At 53.2% G+C, this 23,169-nt stretch overlaps 7 protein-coding genes across 7 annotated transcripts; 5 read left to right on the forward strand and 2 right to left on the reverse strand.

Annotated features, from left to right (window-relative positions):
- Positions 1-965: 965 nt before the first annotated feature.
- Positions 966-1,562, forward strand: J4E88_002352 (uncharacterized protein; the record flags this gene model as incomplete). Its single annotated transcript, XM_049396017.1, has 3 exons — positions 966-1,117; positions 1,205-1,400; positions 1,470-1,562. The coding sequence occupies 3 exons, from the start codon at positions 966-968 to the stop codon at positions 1,560-1,562; spliced, it is 441 nt and encodes a 146-aa protein (XP_049258421.1).
- A 560-nt stretch (positions 1,563-2,122) lies between these two features.
- On the reverse strand, positions 2,123-3,439 carry J4E88_002353 (uncharacterized protein; the record flags this gene model as incomplete). The annotated part of the gene is made up of 2 exons (XM_049396018.1): positions 2,123-2,807; positions 2,859-3,439. 2 exons carry the CDS (start codon positions 3,437-3,439, stop codon positions 2,123-2,125), a joined length of 1,266 nt encoding a protein of 421 aa, XP_049258422.1.
- Positions 3,440-11,916: 8,477 nt separating this feature from the next.
- Positions 11,917-12,972, reverse strand: J4E88_002354 (uncharacterized protein; the record flags this gene model as incomplete). Its single annotated transcript, XM_049396019.1, has 1 exon — positions 11,917-12,972. The coding sequence occupies one exon, from the start codon at positions 12,970-12,972 to the stop codon at positions 11,917-11,919; it is 1,056 nt and encodes a 351-aa protein (XP_049258423.1).
- Positions 12,973-13,358: 386 nt separating this feature from the next.
- Positions 13,359-14,926, forward strand: J4E88_002355 (uncharacterized protein; the record flags this gene model as incomplete). Its single annotated transcript, XM_049396020.1, has 3 exons — positions 13,359-13,551; positions 13,598-14,647; positions 14,694-14,926. 3 exons carry the CDS (start codon positions 13,359-13,361, stop codon positions 14,924-14,926), a joined length of 1,476 nt encoding a protein of 491 aa, XP_049258424.1.
- A 736-nt stretch (positions 14,927-15,662) lies between these two features.
- On the forward strand, positions 15,663-16,715 carry J4E88_002356 (uncharacterized protein; the record flags this gene model as incomplete). The annotated part of the gene is made up of 3 exons (XM_049396021.1): positions 15,663-15,789; positions 15,841-16,304; positions 16,353-16,715. The coding sequence occupies 3 exons, from the start codon at positions 15,663-15,665 to the stop codon at positions 16,713-16,715; spliced, it is 954 nt and encodes a 317-aa protein (XP_049258425.1).
- Positions 16,716-17,493: 778 nt separating this feature from the next.
- J4E88_002357 (uncharacterized protein) lies at positions 17,494-18,254 on the forward strand (the record flags this gene model as incomplete). Its single annotated transcript, XM_049396022.1, has 2 exons — positions 17,494-17,762; positions 17,816-18,254. 2 exons carry the CDS (start codon positions 17,494-17,496, stop codon positions 18,252-18,254), a joined length of 708 nt encoding a protein of 235 aa, XP_049258426.1.
- A 1,101-nt stretch (positions 18,255-19,355) lies between these two features.
- J4E88_002358 (uncharacterized protein) lies at positions 19,356-22,375 on the forward strand (the record flags this gene model as incomplete). Its single annotated transcript, XM_049396023.1, has 6 exons — positions 19,356-19,364; positions 19,407-19,490; positions 19,703-20,119; positions 20,173-20,272; positions 20,320-20,882; positions 20,930-22,375. The coding sequence occupies 6 exons, from the start codon at positions 19,356-19,358 to the stop codon at positions 22,373-22,375; spliced, it is 2,619 nt and encodes an 872-aa protein (XP_049258427.1).
- Between the last annotated feature and the right edge of the window lie 794 nt (positions 22,376-23,169).

The following is a 23,169-nucleotide window of genomic DNA, read 5'->3' on the forward strand; positions in this document are numbered from 1 at the left end:
TTCACTTCACTCAGACTTCATATGCTTAAAGGGGATCTTGCAATTCCGACACGCCTCGGCCATCATTCAGCTCACTGTGCTGACGATTACATCTAGCCTAAGGCACTAGCGATTCTCGGATTTGACTGACATCGCTTGTGTAGTTTCTACATTTGACGAGTCTCTCATTACGATTTCACAGCTTGGCTTGCGACTGAGGTGTTAGTCTGGAGCCAAATCTGGTTGGTCAAGGTGGCACTATGACGAGGGATATACATATCCACGTGAGGAGGAGCAGAAGAAAAGCAAAGAGGTGCCATTAGCTCAAAGAGCAGAGGCAATTAGGCCCCCAAAATACCCAGACCTTAGGTCTACAAAATGGATGCACCACCAGTCCCGATGTTTTGTCCCGGCTGCTACTCCGACATGTTTCATTCGCTTCGCTTACCTTAGTCTTCGACCTCAGCTGTATGCAAGCTCGCCCACCAAGCCTCATGCAACACTGGATATCAAGTTCCACGTTGAGCCCGATACACCGCTAAGCCACGATCCGGGACTGGAAGTATTCCGTCTCTACCGTGACGATAGCAAGCGATCAGCTGATGCACAGCCTAGCGATGACGCCACCCGAGCTTCTCCAAGGGTGGTCTTTTTTCTAGCTCACGAGCTTCCAGCTGTAGAAGACCGTGTGAACCTGGCAAGGTAGTGAGTGGAGTAGGGTATCCTTCTTAGGCCATGTCATTGTTTCCCATTTCGAGGCCGCAGAAACGGGAGATGGGCTCAGCCAGCCGGATATTCCAACCCTATGATATGAAGCCAATGTTCTCAAGCCTAGCGTTGGCGTTCGAGGTACTCTAGCGGCATGCATCAGTAGTGATCCCTCAAGAGTACATAAAGTCTCTCATCAACACACATAATATGCTTCTACTCACGTAAGTGTTCAACACGCCGCGACACCGAACTCATAGTCGAGCCATACAGCCATCATGAAACTCTCAACCCTTTTCACCTCAACTATATTCACCCTTGCTGCTGCCTCATCCTTCCCTAGCCCCGAAACACTAGCTACCAGCGACATCTGGATAGGTCTGAACCTGAACAAATGTCTGGTCAACGCTGAGGTCATCCCCCAGGCCAAGTGAGTCCCCATTAGTAACTACCACAGTTCTCTCCAAGACTTCCAGAACCTCTACCCCCTCAATACATCCGCCTAACAACCACCCAGTCTCGCCGCACAAAAGGTCATAGCCAAAGAAGTCATCGCCGCCTACAACGCCTGGGACATTGAGCGTATCCTCGGTTACCGAACTCCAGACTGCAAGCAAAACATCCTACCCGCCAGCTTGAACCGCACAGCCATGACCAACGACGAATACCGCGTATTCTTCAAAAGAATCGAGCCTTTGTACAAGAACTTTACGGTACGCATCCTCATATCTCAATTCCACACCAACACAGCCAGACAACTGACTAAGACGAACACAGGCTAGAGTCCTACAAGAAACGCACGACCCCGAGGCACACACATGCATTCTTCACGCGCGAAGTACGGCGACGACTGCGATTGGGCCGTATGGGAATGAGTACGCGCTTATCTTGACATTTACGGAAGATGGTACGAAGGTTAGGTATTTCGATGAGTTTGTGGATTCGGCGTATACGCTGGATTATGGGAAGAGGTTGACTGCTGCGTTGGCGAATGGGACGGGGACGGGTCTTTAGGTTGGGGAGATGTGACGGTGTGTTTGTGGGGAATAGGTTTCAGGATATATGAGAATGTATAAGAGTGGTGACAGTGCATCATTTGAGAGATAGGTGGTCGTAATGTTCGTCTCTATTGTCTATATGTTTGGGCGAGGCCTTCGCTTCATGCATGTGCCGCGCTGGTATGGCGATGGCACTTCTAGTGGTAGTAGTGGTGATCGCTTCTACTGTGTCCCATTAAGCACGTCCCGTCAGTCGCACCGCCATATGGACATTGTCCTGCGTTTGCGAATATTGAGCTTAACAGACTTTCTGCTTCCGCCCTTGCACGACGCTAGTAGGTGCAGGTCCTCAGACTTTGCCGCGCATCTCATGTGCATGTAGACAGCCGACGCATGTTGTGATGATTGTTTGTTGTTCTGTATCCAAGTAGGCAGCCTCAAGGTGCGATGTGAGGTATCGCTTGTTCCTTCAAGCTCAGATTACGACTTCTGTCTGTATCTGTCGTCTCCTCGCTCCATCGTCCCGTCGGTGTACGAGGTCGTGTGATACGTGCCTCGGCGTCCATCTCTTCAAAGTCTTCTGGCTGTGCGGGCTCGCTTATGACCTTTGTTGTAGTGACCAGCTTGATGTCCTTTGTACCGAACCCACAGAGATCGTCTGAGCTTTCACTTCCTGATGGTAACGTAATCCTACTCTTCGACCGTCCTCTCCTTGTATGTGCGTTCGTCGCTTCGATTGTGCATTCGCCTCCGAAGCGCTTGGGCTTCTCAATCCAGAATGCAGCGAAGGTGTCCATGACGTCGTCGTCAGAGGGTGGCTCATCGGAAAATATCATGATGCGTCGTGTGCATGCGTATAGAAGTACATCTAGCCAACCGTTTGATGTGATCATTGCTCCTGATAAGCAAAGACGAGCCAGCGAGGGTGGGTTGCCGGACATGGACGCCATTCGGGCGGAGGCCAGGGGAATGGTGCATACGACGTAGACGAGCGGGTATACAACCATGAGGTTTGCGATGGAACGTACGCGCTTGGCTTCTTCGGTCGTGTAGTAGCCGGAGCGGATTCGGATCGACAGCATCGTGTAGATAATGGCGTATATCAGGACGTTCCCAAATTCACTGCAACAAGTGTTAGAGTAGTGACATGTCTTGTGGGATTCAGAAACTTACAACGCAAAAATCCAAATGTAGTGGGTCCATAACCGCAAGTCTTCTAGGTCGTGATGGATCCAACACCATACTCCGGATCGCACGTAGATGCTTTGCCCATGCATACCAAGGCCAATTGAAGATACCCCCAAGATGAAGGCCCATAGGAGAAAGATGCAGATGTAGAAACTCCGTGGCTTCAGACGAAAGTCCAAGATGACGGAAGCAAATGTGTGCAATCCGATAACGAAGCACCAAACTCCACTTCCCAAGTCACCCGTGGAGACCAGCCAGCCCTGCGCAAAACATATTGGATTGGTGACTTCGACGGATCCCAGTCGTAGCCATTCGACGTTCAGTAAGAAGGCAAGTGCTTGTTGAATGTCCGCCCAGAGGAGGTTGAATATCAGAATGACGAATTGGTTGCTTCGTTTCGACCGTAGTTGCCAGGATACCAGTTTATAGGTGAGTAAGAAAAGCAGTGCTACTGATGCGAAGAAGCTGATGAATCCCAGAGCGACAACTGAGCGTAACCACGGATGAATATGCGCCGGTAGTACGAACGAGGCCGATTCGACGTCCAGGGGTTCCCGAATGGTCATTGCGATTGACGAACGATTGATCCTGCAACGTTTCGAAGGGTATATAGGGTACACCTAAAAAGAAAGAGGCCTCCGGCTGTCCAAAACTAACATGTCGAACCTAAAGTCAAAAATATATCGTAGGCGAAGTAAAGTAAAAATATGGCGTTTGACCGAGCACCAGCGCAGGCACAGAGAGGCACTACCCTGGGGGCAAGCGGCGATGATGTACAATCGGCTTTAGGGCCCCAGCTTGCTGAGAGATGCCATGAACCCACGACAAGGAGTATCGTAATCTACAGATCCACTATAAGCTGGGGAGAAGAGACGCGATGACCCCGGTCCCCACCCATCAACGCTAGCGTCGCTCGTGGCATCCACATGGTCCTAGCCGCAGCGTGGGAAGGTGCTTGCTAGCCCACAAGCGTTGCAGCGGGTTATATGCGAAACGTAGCAGGAGATATTCCCGGCGCGTGGGGATGCTCTAGAAGGCAATGGCTTCAATCTTGCGCCCGCCGTTATGTTGTCTTTTGCCTCGTGGTTTCTGCGCAACACGGTGGTCTGTGAAGCAACTCACCCGAAAGTCAACAACAGCTAAACCTCCCACCTGGGATGAGGGGAACAGAGCGTCATCTGACAGGCGTGCGATCATGCATACCACCGACCCAAAGACCGACCTGCGGCACGGCCGGCATTACTGTATTTTGAGTGTCGAAAAGTCTCGGCACCACTGGAGAGGGTCAGTGGCTTCGGCTGGGCCACGAGGAGCTCTTCCTTCGGTTAATGTGAAGGTCAAACCTCAGATCGTGGTTGGTGGATAGGCAGCGGGAGCTTGTGGAAACACCGGATGATTACACACTCGCAAGCAATGAGCCGTGTTCTTCTCAACGACATCGTGTACTCATCGAGTCCAGGTCTGATGTCGCGGCGCGACTGCGGTGGTGATGAAGGTCACTACAATCTGATCGGCGCTAGCTCCGGATTATCCCCCAGGACAAGATCATCAACACCAGGTTCTCCTAACCAGGTTCCCTCTGGGTGCAAAACCTCCGTCACGAAGCGACGCACTGAATCTCACTAACATGATACGCTCTGAACACTGTACGTTCAATCTCACGCAAGCTTCAAACATCGGGCTATCCGAGCGTAGTGTCAATGGCCCGCCTGGCCCGCCTATCCCCAAAGCAGCCGGACTGCCGGCAGGTTCTGCGCACGGCTGCACACCAAAACCATGGCGTGCGCAGGTTGACGACAAATGTGGTACCCTTCGACGCATCCACGGGAGATGGACGTGGGTATCTTTCTAGAAAAAGAGGTATGGAAGCCCTGGTGTGCACAGGCATCGAAACGCATTCGAGCCATGCGACGCACGACTCGGAACACAAGATACAAGATCTTGATTAATCAACAGCAGCTACTCCAATGAGCTCTTCTCGTCATGCTTTGAGGAGGGCCTTCTTTTGATGAGTATGCGCGCACGGCCCGTTAGCCTTTCTTTTACCCCGGGAAAAATGACTTGGCCGAGCACAGTCGCGATCCTTCTCAGCCAGCCAAGTGCCTACGCCCGATCATGCGTAATATCGCTCCTGACCTTCCGTTCGTGGAAAGTTGCTCGAGGAGCTTCAGCCTTGTATGACAATACGATGGCTCGCTGCACGTCAAACTTTCGGCATCTGCGTCCTTTTTCGCCTTCGGCCCGCCTCCCACGACTTTCTACCGACCGCGACAGAAGCTACCGCCCTGCTGGGCCAGTACGAACTGGTTTTGGGAGGCAAGCGCGCATGTGAGAGAGGCCGTCAGCGTCTAGAGCACGGAAAAATATCAAAGTGTGCCTACTACAATGTGGAGCACAGGGCAACGTATACACAAGTAGAGAGCTAGAAGTCAAGAATGCTTCTTGCTGTTCTAAGATGCCTATATTTCGCCGCTGTGGGCTACAGCGTAGGAGAAGACCTATTCACACATGTTCGGTTTCTTCCTTGCATGGACAACAGCTTCGTGTCGCTGACATGCGCATCCGGCGCATCCGAATCTCTGCGCACGCACCTGGGTTTTGCAGATCTGACATCGATTGTCTTCCTTCTAGAAGGTTTCCGCTATAGTTCAGATGCGTCTAGATATGCGTCACAGTTTTGCACTAAGCTCACTTGAGTGGATGCAGAAGAAGCGAGGCGTTGGAAAGGGGTACCGACTTCGGAGAAAAAGTAAAGTATTTTCCGCGCATAGTGCAGCTGCTAACTATGAAGAAGTGTCTTAGTCGATGGTCCAAATATACTGATTGCGCGATATCTCTGGCCTTATCGCTGCAGGAGAGAAGAGATGGACAATGCTACTAATCATCCAGTAGTTGGACAAGATTGACATCGGTATCGTAACAGGAATCAGGGAATCGGCCTCAACATACGAAAGTAGAGAGCCGATCATACGCCACGACGTGAATACAAAGGCCAGCAAAGCCGACATGGTCGTCCTGCTACATGGAGCTCATATACAGCGAAAGTCGGTTTGTGGCGTCGAAATTATATCGCCTGCCAGATGAGGAAGACATGGATCGAAAATGATAACGACATCGCGTGCCTGAAAAGAATCTCGACTCGGTGTGTCCTGCAGTAGGGTTGTACTTAGTTCGCCTCATCAGTCTTGACGCCGAACAACCCGAGAGTTTCCTTTTTTGTCCTTCTCTACCTTCAATCGCGCATTAGGGTCTGTGTTCCTTTTGTTCGCAATACGAATATCTGGGTTATTTGCTTGTCCACTCGTGCCAAGCACACGTCCTTGAGAAGCTGCTTCAGGTTGAGGTTCCTGGATGGCATTTTGTCGTGCACTGAGTGTCACGACCGCCCGGTCTGAGAGTTCGTGCTGGTTTCCTATCGAGCTCACCGCATGCGGATATACCTCGGATTCATCGAAATTGAGATCGGTTTCGTCGGGAAGGGTCGGGCGGTTCATGTGCGAGACGGTACCATGAGTCTTTGAACCGCGTGCTGAGTACTACACAGGTGTCAGTAACTCGTTCAGATCGTACTTTACTGGATGTGTGTACTTACTTTGAAGACTGTCCTAGGGGGTGGCGCCGCCTGGGTTGGAGTACTATACGTCGAGGCAGGCGTAGTAGTAGTAGTCGAGCTCGCTGCTGTCGGCGGAAGAGGCACATAACCAGTGATAGCAGGTGTAGCAGATGTAGCAGGAGTAGCAGGCGTAGCAGGCGTGGCAGGAGTACTGGTCGACCCAGGCGACTCCGTTGACTCCATTGGATTTTCCGGAAAGGTTCCACCGGAATTCGCTATACTCGATTTATCGATAGTCTCTCGAAGATCTAGAAGAGCTTCGTGATGTGCTTGGGATATGTACAAGTGAAGCAGTCTTCTTTGCTTGTCAAGGGACTGGAAGGCCAACTGTATTTTGTCTTGCGATATTAAAGGAGTCCAGTTGATACCGCAGAACGTTCTGGGTTGGAGGAGGTGCAGCGCTCGGGATGCGAAGCCTGAGATACCGAGCAAGATAGGGAAGATAGGGTCGTCGGCTTGTTTGTCTTGACCTGGAAGGCGATGAAGAATATTAAGCAAGAGGCTGATATTGGTTTCCTCGTCGCGATAGATGGAATCCCCACGTCGAAGTACAGAACACAGGCTGTGTAAGCGGAAGGCAGACGCAGTTACATATACCAATAGCTGGCTGACACTCGCAGCGCATCCGATAACTTCCATCGCTTTTTGCCGTGCCGTATCCGGATAAACATGGGTGGTTTGAGGGAAACGGGGGCCTAGAGAGTTAAGAGGGTGTATTCTGCACAGGTGTGCTGCAACAAGCAGGGCGCAGCTGCAGTTGCCATATACTCGACCGGTCAATCGGTGTATCAGCCACGACTGTCGTGTCCGAAAAGGCTTTTCAGCCTTGTAAGCCGTGTCCGCGGAGAAGAAGGCCGATCGGTATCACAAGGCTCGGGCCATGAAATTCGAACCGGTGAGGAGAGGGCTGACAGATTGTTACCGACACGTCCATATCCGGCGATTGCAGAGCCTCACGATAACATGTTCGATTTTGCTCAATAAACCGATTGGGAACCTGACTGAAGCCTTTCGGACCCCGCTTGCTGTATCGTAGGTGCAGTGACGCCACAAGGCCCCAAGGTTACACGGACAAGACTTTTGTCGAACAAGGTTATCTGGCTTGCATAGCCATATCAAATGAACGGGCCAATAACGCCACAACGTTTCTGGCACAAGGCTTCATACTGCGACAAGTTCGCAGGAAGCCTGAAGCAGATCGTCTCAACAACGACTCATTGCAGCCCCTTGCCGCAAGCTTGCCTCCGATCGTTTTTCTTCTACTATGCCGATGGCCTTGATGGAGTTTAAAGCATTTGGAAAACCGCTACGAACTCTGTCAGTGCTTGGGCTACCCGTGCCTGGTCTTGAGGTCATCTTACAGGAGCAGGACCTCGCAGCCTCGGCCCCTAGATAAAATTAGGTGATGTTGGCCTTTTGGGTCCAAGTCAAAACACCGAGACTCGGCGCTTAGAATTAAGGGTTCTGGTTGCCTGCCAAGTTGCATCTTTCATTTTTATTGGACGTTCTGCGAAAGTAGAGGCGATGGCGATAGCAAGATCGGTTTCACCGGAGAACGGCCCCCTTTACACAACCACAGGAAGCAACAGTCCCTGCTGGCTTATGCAGGTCAGTTTCCTGACAGGAACCCCACACTGGAGCTTCCATGCATATCCTCTCGATACAAAGTTACTAACGCTTTGTCATAACATGTCTTCACATTATACGAATATCGACCTCGCTGAAGCCCAGACAAGCGGCTTGAACCAGGTTGCCAACAGGGGAGAAAACTTCAATACACAAATTCACCGCAAGGAAAACCATGGAGGTGCCCATCAGAGCAACCACTTCAACCCTTCCGTCTCTTTTCGACAGCACAAAGCCGTTGCCATAGTTGGAATAGTAGCACTCGTTGCGATCCTCTTTGGCGTGATATTCGGAGTTATATATGGAATGAAGAGTCAGGCGGACCGAACCAACGATCATTCTGTGAGTACAGCACGCACAAGGTAGTAGCGGCATACTGATACACCCAGACGCTCACAGCTTCCATGCCGAGCTCGCCCGTCAGCATCTCCACCTTCGCTGACTCCATCTCGACCGCCGTCGAGGAAGGAAGATCATTTTCACCCACGCAAACCTTCCAAACTCAACCTCAATCCCAACCCCCAAGTGCCGAAATCACGCCGAAGCCCTCAATTTTGCCCCCCAAGGCAAAATGTGAAGTAAATGCGGACTGCGGGTCGGGCCTGTATTTCTGTCACACCAGAAAAGATACCTATACTGAAGAGTCAATAACTAAGACGACAAAAACATGCTGCGCACCGACGGTATGGGGCTGTCCAGGGTACGACTGTAAGGTATCGAGTTTTGATGGTTGCTTGGATCCTTATAAGTGTCACACTGTGTCGAGTACTTGTGTTTATGAATTTTATGAATGAAAGCATAGATGGGAGGTGACGTTTTTTGTAGAGGTGGCGCGTGGGTGGCGTATTGTATACCAATGTTTTTGTTTGTTCGTTAGTGATACCTTGGCTGGTGGAATTCTCTTGACAGTTTTTTAGACGATATCATCCTGATGACTAGCACATGATTGATGCTGCACGGTACAGGGGAATAATGTGATACTGTCAAGTACCGCGTGAGTACTCGTTGGCCACATGCGACGTACCTCCGGTGCCAAAGTGCGCGTCTCGGCTCGTAGTCGTCAGTCTGGAAACCAGCAATACATCGCACCGCATCCCATACAGTAGATCCGAAAGGCAGTTACATCGATCTTTAGTGGCTCCACAACGAGATCTTCGTCATGCCTTTCCCAGCACAACACACCGTGCACTGCTACCAGTACTACCAACACCCCGCAGCCCCAACAAAGCATTTTCCATCTACTGGCTTGCATGCATCGCAATCGACTCCGAGAGGTTTTGCAGCAGGAACGGATCGAAGATGTCACTACTGATCGCGCATTACTGTGCTTCTTGAGAAAGCAATACCTCCGTCACCGTGGTCGCTTCCTCCACATGCTCTCGCTGAGAAGCGTCAAAGGCATTTCCTTCGTCAAATTCCGCCTTCCGATCGGTGGCAGTGTTGACGTGCGACACCACGACCCGTGTTGCGTCACCAACATCACAGGGCAAGTCAGTTGCGAATGTATACCTCCTCCCCCGAAAGTTGAGCCTTCACCAGGAGCAGAGTATCGCTGTATCCCCGGCCCGCCAGCCACATATCCACCAATACCACCAGTCTATCTTGCAAGGTCATTCACATGTCCGACAGACGTCCACGAGAAAGACACCTGGATACTAGATCAGCTCCCGAAGCGTACATGTGGTGAGCTGCGAGGTCAGGTCGGGCAGCCTGCTGAGGGATGGGGTATCTACTACGATGAGGGCTTGGATCGCGATACGCTTGCGCTGACTGTTCTCGTGGTGTTTCTAATCGCTACCTAGGTAGTCTGCTTTTTGGTGTTCTTTGGTCGCGGTTCCAGTATGATGTTCAAGGGGCGTTTGGTGTGAGTGCGTACATGGTGGCATGTTGCGCTGTGCTGCTTCCTGTTATCGTCACGCGGTTAGAGAACAAGGGTTGATTTGTATTTGCACGAACTGAATCAGAGGGATTTTTCACTCCTTTTAGGGCCGCTATTCAATATTGAGACTTGTCCAGGATCGAGCAGTGCAAGCCCGTCATCCCTGGCAGTGTAACTCATGTCATAGTGTACTCCGAGGTATACAATGCTCTCAACAGATTCATTTGAAAATTTTCGGCGTAGCGAGTGCCTCCCAGGTGATACGGAATACGAGCCTCGCGGTGATGTGTTAGTACGGATGCAGTCGGAAGCTGCTAACCACGCCTCGAGACACACCCGGAAAGCAGGCCATATGATGCAGTGAAGAGATAGATATAGCTATCCTAGATAGTGTAGACTCACTGATCACAGCCATTATCGTGTTCGGCCTGGTGCACGTGCGATGACGCACGCTCTTTCATCGCTCTTTCCTCCACTGCGCACTCACCTACTGAAAATTTTCCTCCGCTCACAACACTGCCACCTTCCACCACACCCACCCACCACAAAATTGGCCAAAATAGTCAAAATGGCCTGGCTAAACTCCTTGAAAGCCTAACAAAAAGGCTCGAAGCGGCAAGGAAAAAGGTATGTATCCAGAATACTCAGTCACACCCAAACTAACATCTGTCTTAGGATGCCACGCTCATAGCCGCCATACAACGCTCGGCCGACAAAACCATCAAAAGAAACTCGACCAGGTCGGTTAGCGCCATGGTAGTGACCATGGTCCTGACTTTACCGGCGAGACACTACTGATGTCGGTCCACTCCAGCCAAAAACAAGCACATCTGGAGTGAATGGCGAAGCAAGTCAGTCTAAGGACACTATCAAGAGATGGAACAATGGCGCTAGGGAGCAGTTCCTCGATATCGAGGCACCACAGAGTCTGTGGCTGTCTCACCGAAGATCGAGGATGGCATGGACGGTCTCAAGTAGAAGGCTACACAGATTCTGTGTCCTCTTTTGCTTGAGCGTTCGGGTGGGTTGGAAGGCCTTGAGTTGAGGTCCCACAGTATTCTGTGGCTGTCTCACCGGAGGTCGAGATTGGCGCGGACGCCCTCAAGGAAGACGGCCCGAGCAGGCTCGGTGTCTTCTTTGCTTGAGCGGGCGGATGGCGCAGGCTGACGCTGTAACCTCTTACATAAGAGGCACAGTGGAGAAGAGCTGGATATGAAGGCTGAAGGTCAGAGCTTTGGCTTCTTTACCCATGAGCATGGCATCGAGAGCGCCAAGGTGGAGGCAGCGACAGCTGATGATGTGGTTGCTTTGCTCAGGAACTAGGGCCGGGCGGTGTCCGGACGAAGATGGCGCAGACCGACGCTTTGGCTTCTTATCGAAGAAGTACGGCGACGAGAGCGTCAAGAAGAGAGCGGCGATGGTTGATTACATCCTTGCTTTGCTTCGGGATTATGAGATGAGGTCTCCGGAGAAAGGTAGCACGGTTGATGCTGTGTTTCTTTGCTTCGAGAGGTCGATGGCGCGCAGTATGTCGAGGACTTGGTATCTCAGTGAGACAGGGCTGGCGTCATGGGAGTTCTGACAGCGTTGGCCATGTATGAACATGCGTTGCGCTGTTCGTTTCCCTGTGGTAGTCGTGGGTGAAGGATCAAATTAGACCTACATGTTCGGTACTCCTTACAATTCGATATCTTACGATATATCCTGGAGGTACTCAAAGCTCATTACACCTGTGAACGCTGCCTCACCAACTCGATGTATACAGCTGGCATGTTCTCCGTGTTGACATCAGCAAACACATCTCGGCATGTATCCGTCTCGCAGCGCCCTCAAGTTCTTGCTATCGCGTGATTGTGTACTGTATGCTGTGGTAACAACTTCGATTCAAACGCCGTCTAATGCATTGGTCTATAGGGTATCATACCTCAATCCATATCCTCCAATCCGCCCGCATCACTCGGCGCCTGCTCTTCGCTAACCATAATCCCCACCATACACTCGCCGAGCATATTCTCCCAATTCACCCAGGGATGCACCTCCATAAACAGCTTCGTCCCGTCCTTACCCGCCGCCCTCTTCAGCTCGCCCTCTCCACCAGGATGAAACGGCAGATAGGGCGAGATGTTATACACCTTGCCCTGATAGCTCGACCACGCGGGCTTCCCCTTGCGCCCGTTCTTCTCCTTGAGCATAGCGGGTGTAACGCGTATCATCGAGTCAACGCCCGACAAGTTCTTGCCTGACTTCTGCAGATAGGCCCAGTCGAGTGGCGAGTGGCCGGGCGACAAGAGTACCTTGCCTCGCGCATTTGGTGTCTTGAGTGTGGCGCCTGCGGTGGGTGGAAGCCCCAGGCTGCCGTTTGAGGTCGGTGGGCCGCGATTGGGTAGCGGGCCGCGGTTCGGAAGGGGCCCGGTTGTGGGTACGCGCATTGACTGGGTAGAGGTGTTGGGGAGGGCGCGCAGGTTTGAAGCTGCGACTCGGGGTGGCGGCATGAGCGAGGTTGTGGGTTTTGGTGGCGGGGCCATGAGCGAAGGCTTGCTGGGTGGAGGCATGGTGGACGGAGGGGGCATGGCGGATAGCGAGGGCGGCTTCGAGGCTCGCTGGGCGGAGTTCATGGCTGGGAATGAGGGCGGTGGGAGGTTGTCTTCTTCATCCTCGTCGGAGCTCTCGTGCTCGTTGAGCGTAAAGGTAGGCACTGCAGGCGTATCCTTTTCAGAAACCGGTGCAGCTTTTGGTGTGGACTCGGGCGATGGGCTCTTTGCAGTCACTCTGCTATCTTCATGCTTTGTTGGAGTCTGCAGCTCTATGCGCTGCTCCGCCGCGGGGGTGCTATGGTCTGTCTCGCCATGCTGCGACTGCTCAGGTATCGACGACGCGCCAGAGCGCGTGAAGCGAGTAATGAAGGCGAGCCATGTGGATGGCGGGCGCTGATAGACCAGGAAGGACAGCGAGAGTGCCAGAATCGAGACGGCAACGAGCATCTCTTGGGTCTATGCGAGGTAAGGAGCGACGGTTGCTGGACCCTGAGGCGTGTGAAGAGCGGAACGAGTCCAGGCTTCATGCGCCTCCAGGGTTTCTTGACTGGTAGGGCTGACGGCAATCGGCGCTAGCCTTCGATGACTTCACGCGCCGCATGCCGTCACTGCTCGGAACATACTCTGTCTGGTGAATGCGCACGTTTAGCATTGACCTTTGTCCCACGCCTTTGAGCACACGAGGTTTCTCATCCTCTACCACAGTTACGCGCGACCCACTCTACGCGCCCTTATAACCTCGCGCCTGCCCCACCACCCCTCCATCTATCGCGATCGCAAGTGCAACCCTGAGGCTGAATCACACAATCGCGCAATACACCCGACACACAACCATGGCCGCGGAACCAGCCAACCTGCCCGAGGGCATCATCTCCCTCTTAGACACGGATCTCTACAAGCTGACTATGCAATGTTGCATACTCAAGTTCTTCCCAGATGTCTCAGTCACCTACGGCTTCACGAATCGCACGCCCGACAAGAAACTGAATCGCGCAGCCTTCAAGTGGTTACAAGCGCAAGTAGATAGTACGTCATTTCCTCCCTACTACTCTTACGATGGCTAACCCTCCAGAACTCGAGAATATAACCGTGTCCGACGCCGAAATCGCGTTCCTCAAGAACACCTGCCCCTACCTGAACGCGCAATACCTCCACTTCCTCTCCACGTTCCGCCTCAAGCCCTCCAAACAGCTCAAGCTATCTTTCCAACCCGCGAACGACACTGGGTCAGACAGCGACAGCGGCGACTTCCACATCCACACCGAGGGCCTTTGGTTAGATACCATCCTGTATGAAATTCCGTTACTCGCGCTGGTCAGCGAGGCATACTTCAAGTTCGTCGAGACAGACTGGAGCCATGAGGGCCAAGTCGAAAAGGCATACCAGAAGGGGCGGAGTCTGCTGGAAGGAGGATGCATCTTCTCCGAGTTTGGCTCGCGGAGACGTCGCGACTACCACACTCAGGATCTAGTGCTGCAGGGCTTGCGCCGGGCAGCTGACGAAGGCGACAAGGCAGGGTGGAAAGGCAAACTCTCAGGGACGAGCAATGTCCACTTCGCTATGAAGCACGACCTCGTTCCTGTGGGCACCGTCGCGCACGAGTGGTTCATGGGTGTGGCTGCCATTACCAACAACTACGAGAGCGCAAACGAGATTGCCCTGGAATACTGGACAGCGACGTTTGGCGCAGGCGTCTTGAGCATCGCACTCACGGATACCTTCGGCACACCGACCTTCCTGAGAGCTTTCAAGAAGCAGATTCCTCGCGTTACCACGGCTATCCCAGGCGGTGGCACAACGCTGGCGTCAGCTGGCCAAACCACCAACAACGATGCCGTGGAGACAATGGCGTCAACCAACCCGCCGATCCAAGCACCATACGATGGAAATCTAGGATCGAGGCAGACTTATGCCGAGGTATTCGCAGGCGTGCGACAGGACTCTGGAGACCCGTTGGAGTTCATCAAGATGATGCGCGACTTCTACGACCAGGAAGGCATTAAGGATAAAAAGACCATCGTATTCTCCGACTCTTTGAACCTTGAGCTGTGCTTCAAATACAAGGCTGCAGCGGAAGCAGCAGGGTTCCAGCCCACTTTCGGTGTTGGAACATTCCTGACAAGTAAGTGCGCAAGTGACAAGCTTTCAGACATGGCTGACCATGACAGATGATTTTGTCGAGCAAACAACAGGCAACAAGTCTGTGCCCCTCAACATTGTGATCAAGATCGCCTCCGCTGCGGGGCGTTACGCCGTTAAGATTAGCGACAACATTGGCAAGAACACAGGAGACAAGGCGACAGTAGACGAAGTTAAACAGCGACTGGGCTACCAAGAGAAGTCGTGGGCTGGGGGTGATGAGAAGACGCGCTGGGGGACTGCAGGCGCGCCAGCCACTTAGTATGTGCGGTGTGCATCTCATCCGGTGGGGCGTATATGTTGGCTAGACTTGCGCTCCCAAGCTACAGAGACGTGGAGTCCAACCAAGAAGTGGAGGCGTTCATAAGCTGAGATGCGGTCTGCAAGGCTGAGTCTAGCGCAGACCTTCCTGCGATGACCGTGAAGCTGCGTCAGCGCTGTGGCCGACTCGGAGACTCTTTACGAGATGAGGCGGAAGTCAAGAGTGAACGCGAAAGTAGTGCAAGCGAATAGCAAGTTTGCAGCCCAAAAAGTGCCCAGGTGCCTTCTAGACGCCGAAGCATGTGCGTGTGCCAAAATTAGAGTGAGGTTCTTCGCCGCTGCGGGTCAACGACGCGCCGCTGCTTACCAGCCCCATGGAGCTAGCCCAGCGCCTCCTGCATGTGCGGTCCACTCTGCCACTCAGCCCCAGGAAACATCGCAGAGCTGAAACACATTTATCTTCTGTCGCCAGCCTTTGTACAGCATTGACAACATTGATTCGAGCTCAAGCGCGTTTGACCTCAATTCACCCTTCGCCTAGTCACGAGCCCACCGCTACTCTAGTGCCGCTTCCCGCGTTTGCAGTCGGCTGTCTCAGGAGTCTTCACGTCCACTCAGACCACACAGGGCCTGTTTCAGAATGAGCGTAAGTTCCCTCTCTGTCAGCGTACCCGCTTGACTGTGCCCTCCTACAACACCATCCACTCCACTACACTACACATTTACACACGCTGACCATGGCTGCTGCGGACGAACAGTACGGAAACAAGGGCTACGGCCAGATAGGATCCTATGGCGGTAACCCCTACGACGCACGCGACGCCAGCCCGGCTGGCTACAACAACTACAACCAGGGCGGCTATGGTACGTCTCCGATGCGCCACAACCTCAACGGCTATCTCTAACATAGCACAGGCGATGTAGAGATGCAAAACTACCCCGGCGGCGGCGCCAGCGCGAACCCCAATGCCATCCTCGACGAATGCCGCGAAGTCGACCGCGCCCTCGACGACCTCGATGCACAGCTCAGCAACCTCGACCGTGTCTTCAAGCAGTCACTGGCGCGCCCAGACATGCCCTCGGGCGAGATCAACAACCTCAGCTCGCAGATCATGACCGGCTACCGTGGCCTCGTCGGCCGCGTCAAGGCCATCAAGTCGAAGCCCGACTCAGGTCACCCAAGGAACGCTCCACAAGTCGGCAAGGTCGACCGAAGACTCAAGGCGACCATCAACAAGTACCAACAACTCGAGTCGGATTTCCGAAGGGATTCACAAGCAGCTGCCGAGCGCCAATACCGCATTGTGCGCCCAGATGCTACCGAACAGGAGGTCCGCGATGCAGTATCAGACCCCGATGCGCCCATCTTCCAGCAGGCTGTAAGTAGCTCAATTCGTCAATCACATGGTTAAACTAACACCTTCCAGCTCCTTAACTCAGACCGCCGCGGCCAAGCCTCATCCACCCTGCGCAACGTCAAGGAGCGTCACGAAGCCATTCAGAACATAGAACGTCAAATGGTGGAGCTTGCCCAGCTATTCCAGGATCTCGACCAGATCGTCCAGGAGCAAGAGCCGCTTGTCGCCAACATCGAGCAAAAGGGCGAGGAGATCCACGACAACGTCAAGGCCGCCAACGTGGAGATCGACGGTGCTATTGTCAAGGCCCGCAGCCGCAACCGCAAGAAGTGGTGGTGCCTGCTCGTCCTCCTGCTCATCATCATCGTTGTTGTTGTCATTGCTGTGGTTGTCACACAAGTCAACAAGGCCGCTGCCAACACCGTTGCGTAATCAACCCACCAGCCGAGTCTATTCCTCCAGCATTAAGAGATCGCTATACAGCCGCGTCTCGCATTCCACCATCACGTCCACCGTCTCTTCTTTATTAGTCTTTTCCCAAAGGCTGGTCCGTACAATATGTAATACCCCCACGGTGGATATACATACCCCATCTCTCCTGTCATCTCTTCCATTGGTTAGGAAAATTGGTCTCTTTTGTAGGCGCCTCTGGCGTCCTCTATTTTCAGCGTCTTGAAGCTGTTTCTGTAGCGCTGGCCGAATTGCATCATTGCGGATTACTTATATACAACTGTTTTAGAGGCTAGCTTACGAGCTATCGAATGAAAGAGTCAAACATGTCCTTTCGGCGCGATGCGCAATGGTGTTTGTATTGCCACGGTCCTCAACTTCACCGCCCCACGCACCGGTCCGACGCAATATGAATTCGCATACCACAATCAATCTTTGTGAGAAGTGGCGGCGAAACCTTCTCTCAGGTGACGTTGTAATATAAACATGTACCACGCTAAATTTCGAAGCAATCTAAATGGCACAAAGCCGAACATTTACCTGGGGTAAGGCGCACGATCTGCCGACACTTTAACCACTCTGGCGTCCACTAAATCGCGAACTCATATATTTTGGAAACAAGCACGGAACAAGCATGGCACTATACCTCTTGAGCTACGGAGGGAAAAGCTTGGGCTGTGAAATGGAGAGTATAAAGGAATAGCACTTGGCCGCTATCTTGTATGCCAGCACCTCATACTCCACCAGACCAACAGAAGCCATGTTCGGCCAAACAGCACTCTTCGCTCTAGCCCTCGCGGCACCAGCCCTCTCCCAAGTCACCGAAGGCTTCGAGAACGGCTGGGACCAAACCGCCTGGCCAACCTACGCCCCAGACTGTTCGCAAGGCGGAAAGGTCACCCTAGACAGCACGACCGCGCACACAGGCAAGAACAGCATCCGTGTTGACGGCGCAGGAGGCTTCTGCGGCCACATCTTCGTTGGCACAACTAAGATTCCTGCTGGAGATGTTTACGTGCGGACGTACCTGTAGGCCTTCCTTTGACTTGCAGGAGAAGGAACATGAACTAACATACCTACAGCAAAGCATCCAAGCCCCTAACCGACTCCCACGTAACCTTCATCACCATGCCCGACTCCGCCCAAGGCGCGAAGAAACACCTCCGCATAGGCGGCCAGTCCAAAATCCTCATGTACAACCGCGAAACCGACGACGCCACTCTCCCCGACCTCAGCCCACAAGGCATCGCATCTTCAAAGGCACTACCAACCAATGCCTGGACGTGCTTCGAGTACCATCTCGGCACCGATGGCAGTGTAGAGACGTGGCTGAACAATGCGACGATTCCGGGGTTGACGGTGGGCAACGGCGCGACTAATGCGAATGCAGGGCAGTGGACGAGGAGTTCAGTCAAGCCGAAGATAACGGGCGCGTACTTTGGGTGGGAGAGCTATGGGGGCGATACGAATACGATTTGGTATGATGATGTTGTTGTTAGTGGGAAGAGGATTGGGTGTTAGATGTGCCAAGGGTGATGGAGATGGTCCAGGGTCGGGACTTGTACATAGTGGAGCTAGCCCTGGAGGATTTGTAGATATTGAACTAGAGGTTACTGCATGCGGAAGTATTGTTTGTTGTGAATGTGAAGCCTCTAGAAGTTGTAGAAGCATCTACATGGTGTCAGTATGATGGAACAAATCAACGAACGCCAGATGTCTCTCCACATAAACACCATGCCTCCACAACATCGTCGAACCTTCCTCTTCATGCGCCAGGAAACCACGATAAAGTCATCGTGACACAAGTCCCCTGTGACTTCCGCCCGCTCCGCCGCCAGGTAGGTGCCACGAACCAACCCCAGAACCGCGGGGAAACTCCCCAATCTCCTAAATTCCCTCACCACATGTCATCTGAACACATCCCACTCCACCAAAGGACCGGCTGCACCCCTTGGCGCAACATCTTTGCCTGAGAGATAATCACATCGCAACCTGCAATGCACCCTGCTCGATCGCGACGGTATCGCCTGATCGCGCATTGTAGCAGATAGGCTGACGACGGCGCCGCTTGGCGAACCCCAAGCCAACGCCACAAACCCTGCCACCCTGCCTCACCACCAATGTAGACACACGGGCGTGGGCGGTGAAGAGGCATGCGCGCACTTCCAAGTCTTCATGCCAATGTCGATGCAGCATGGGTAGCTCGCGATGTCCAGCACGAGGACGCACTTTCACCATCACATGGGCCAGGTAACGCAAATCACAAGCCGCACGTTATTCACTCCACAAGTGGCATTTCAAGGAACTTGCAGCTTAGCTTCCGCAGCCCGCGCCGCAGCGGACAGAAAGTTCAAAGGTCCAAGACGCCGTGCGAAGACACGCCTAGACCCTGGGCTGACGCTCCATGCCGCTTGCGACCTAGAAGGTTCGGGGCTTTGGGCTGGGGCCGTTCGCTGGAATATTATCGACGGTATATGTTAGCCTGGGGTATTCGCTGTTTCTTTTCACACGTTTTAAGTACTCTGGGGTAGTGAACCTTTTGTGGGGGAGTGTGTTTTGCGTTTGTTCCCTCAGCTTTGCTACTACGACCATACTAGACCTACCGGTTCGAGCTCGTTCGACATGTCTTCTGTTATGGCATCTGCGAGTGCGGCGCCCACGGAGCCTATCAAGGCTCCGCCGCAAGCGGGCATTCTTGAGGGTGTCAATCCTGTGCATTTTGACAAGAATCATCCGATTATTCTATTTATCGTTCAGGTACGTCGTCTTTACCATTCCAGACATTGGGTTTGGGGGTTTGGCTTGGTGAGACGCTTCACCGATCTAGTACAACCACCATATCTCAATGTCTGCGCGACCCCAGTACCATATCGCTGGCTCTCCACCCGCAAGCAGGACTCCAGTTAGAGTCGTTCTTGGATATCTGCCAAAATCTTCAAGGAGAAGCATACTGACAATATACGCAACAGGCAGGCATAATCATCATCTTCTGCCGCGCCCTCAACTGGCCCCTCTCCAAGATCCGCCAACCACGCGTGATATCCGAAATCATCGGCGGCATCATCCTAGGCCCCTCCGTCATGGGCCGCATCCCCGGCTTTCAATCCTCCATCTTCCCAACCGAGTCCATGACCAACTTGAACCTAGTCGCCAACCTCGGGCTGACCTTATTCCTCTTCATCATCGGATTGGAAGTCGATCTGCGGTTCCTACTCAGCAATTGGCGGCCCGCGCTGAATGTTGGGCTCGCGAGTATGGCGGTGCCGTTTGGACTAGGTTGTGCGATTGCGGTGGGGTTGTACAATGAGTTCAAGGATGAGCCGGGGACGGTGCAAATTGATTTCGCGATTTTTATGCTGTTCATTGGTGTGGCTATGGCCATTACTGTGAGTCTTGTGGGATTTGAGGGGGTTCGTTCTTGTGCTAATTGGACGTCTAGGCTTTTCCGGTGCTATGTCGTATCTTGACGGAACTGAAACTGCTCATGACGCCGGTTGGTGTTATTGTTCTTTCAGCGGGTGTTGGGAATGACGTTGTTGGTAAGTCGCGCAGCTTCCCCGCTAGTATTTCGACTAATGTGCTGTAGGATGGATCCTTCTCGCTCTCTGCGTAGCCCTAGTCAACGCCGGTTCAGGTCTGTCAGCACTATGGGTCCTCCTCACTTGCGCTGGATACATGTTGTTCCTCGTGTACGCCGTCCGACCAGTCTTCGTTTACGTTCTGCGTCGATCTCGCGCACTCCAAGATGGTCCCAGTCAAGGCATCATCAGTCTGACCCTGCTCATAGCCCTGGGCTCTGCCTTCTTCACTGGTATCATCGGCGTTCACCCCATTTTCGGAGCGTTCATGGCGGGACTCATCTGTCCCCACGAGGGTGGTTTTGCTATCAAAGTCGCCGAAAAGATTGAGGATCTGATTGGAGCACTGTTCCTCCCGCTCTACTTCACTCTCTCGGGACTGAACACCAACATCGGTCTCCTGGACTCTGGTATTGTGTGGGCGTACGTCATCGGCGTCTGCGCTGTCGCGTTCTTCTCCAAGTTCCTGAGTGCAACACTTGCAGCTCGCGGAAGCAAGATGCTGTGGCGAGAATGCTTCGCTGTGGGCTCTTTGATGAGTTGCAAGGGATTGGTGGAGCTTATCGTCTTGGTAAGCGAGCATCACTCACTGCATCAGGCCAGCACTAACAATCACAGAACATCGGACTGAATGCCAAGATCCTCAGCACTCGAACCTTCACCATCTTCGTCGTCATGGCCCTCGTTACTACCTTTGCATCGTCTCCATTGACAATGTACTTCTACCCTCCCTGGTATCAGAAGAAGGTTGAGGCATGGCGTCGCGGCGAGATTGACTGGGACACTGGCAAGCCTCTCGACGGCTCAGACGAAGGTGCCGATGGTATCAATTACGAGAAGATGGCCGCTGAGAAGATCCAACGGATGACCATCTACCTCCGTCTGGACAGCATGCCCAACCTGTTGGCCTTCACCTCGCTCTTCGGTGGCAACGCGGACAAGCCGGCGCCCAAGACGCACCCATCGAAAGACATCAGCACAAGCAAAGAGACAGGCGAGACGTCACTTGTCGAAACTGCACCATCACGACCAGTTGAAGCCTATGGTCTCCGCCTACTCAACCTCACCGACCGTGGCTCCTCCGTCATGCAGGTTTCAGAACTAGAATCCTACACAGCCTACGACCCAGTCGTGAACACGTTCCGCACTTTTGGCCGTCTCCACAACCTTGCTGTCAGCGGCGAAGTGCTCGTTGTGCCAGAATCGTCTTTCGCCGAGACCCTCGCTACCCGTGCATCTGACTCCAATTTCCTAGTCCTGCCCTGGAGCGAGACAGGCGGTATGTCGGAGCAAGCCATTATCGAAGACAAAGGAACGAAGAATAAGCTAGCCGCGTCAACGTACAACACGTTTGTGCACGACACACTCGAACAAGCCAGTATACCCGTAGCAGTCCTGATCAATAAGAACTTTGGCGGCAGCAAGAACAAAGAGCAGAAGCAGCGGCTGAAGCTTACCAGGACATACAGCAGCGTTAGTTTGTCTAGCGCCAGGGACAAGGCGGTCACAGCACCCATCGCGGATCGAAGCCACCACGTCTTCTTCCCCTTCTTTGGTGGCAACGACGACCGGACTGCACTACGTTTGGTCCTCCAGTTGGCCGAGAACCCTCAAGTCACTGTTACCGTCGTATACTTTGATGTTCCGGAATCCGTTATCGGCCAAGCTTCACCTGTTTCGTCAACGGTTCTAGGAAAGGCCGGGGAAGTAGTCACAACAACAACCACATCCCGCGAGCAGGATGCAGCCTTCTTCGCTTCGCTCCGCGCTTCACTGCCTGTCGATCTGGCAAGCCGTGTCGTCTTCGAGACTATGGCTTCCACTGCGCCCATTCAGGATGTCATTGCCCGCGCGAGCATCGAGGTCGGACAGTCGCCGAGGAACGCTGGTGATCTCATCGTGCTGGGTAGGAACGTAGCGAGGAACAATATATTGGAGAGGGAGAACACAGCAGACGAGATAAGGAGTAGCTCGAGTGCAGCAGCAACACTGGGTGTTCTTGCTGAGAAGGTCTGGGAGGGCAGACTGGGAGCTAGTGTGTTGGTTGTCAAGGCGGGATTGTGATGATGGTATAGCTGGTGTTCAAGGCGCTGGGAAATGGATATGGAAGGATACCATTGGATTGGGTTGTGTTACGACGTCGATACTGAGATACCTCTTCGCTAAATGAAGGGTGCTTCATGCTTGCGTAATCCAACGCTGAAACTCGGTCCCACCCGTTGCACTGTCCGTGATCAGCGACAAGGAGCCATGTCTCATGCCGATTTACGCTCTTTCCTGCATGCTTGCGCTCTTTTGTTGAGTTCATGGCTCGTCCTGAGATCATGGACGTGATGCGGCTCCGCATGCAACGTGTGGCAATCCACGAGTAGACTTGTACGTAGTGACCGGTCTCAACTCACCATTGACGCCTGACCGCGTACGCGTACAGTACGGGCTTCCGCACGACCGTCGCATGCAGGGCGTATGCTCACGGTACACGTACCCTTACCAATCTCCGTGGTACGTACTCGGTGCTACGTGGGGTGTGTATCTAAACCACGGTCCACGTCACCTTCCCCGGTCGTGCTGCGGCTGTTCTTCAACCGTCGCAACCCAGTGACTCATCATTCATCGACAGTTTGACGTTGATGAGCATACCGGCGGAAGATCCTCGAGGGAGATCGTGGATCATTCGTTGCTGTGACGTTTCTCTTACTCATGATAGGCCGTGGTAGAGGCAGAGATGTCGTGATGTGGAGGTGAGGATGAAGAAACTTCCGTACGTTGGATCAACGGACAAGCTCGGAGTTGATGAGGAACAAGCGGTGACAGGTGGCTAGAAAGCCATGGAACGAAAAAGCAGCTGTGGGTCGAGT

The sequence above is a fragment of the Alternaria novae-zelandiae genome, assembly GCF_023758075.1.
Source record: "Alternaria novae-zelandiae strain BMP 2774 chromosome Unknown scaffold_3, whole genome shotgun sequence".
In the NCBI taxonomy this organism is placed as follows: Eukaryota; Fungi; Ascomycota; class Dothideomycetes; order Pleosporales; family Pleosporaceae; genus Alternaria; species Alternaria novae-zelandiae.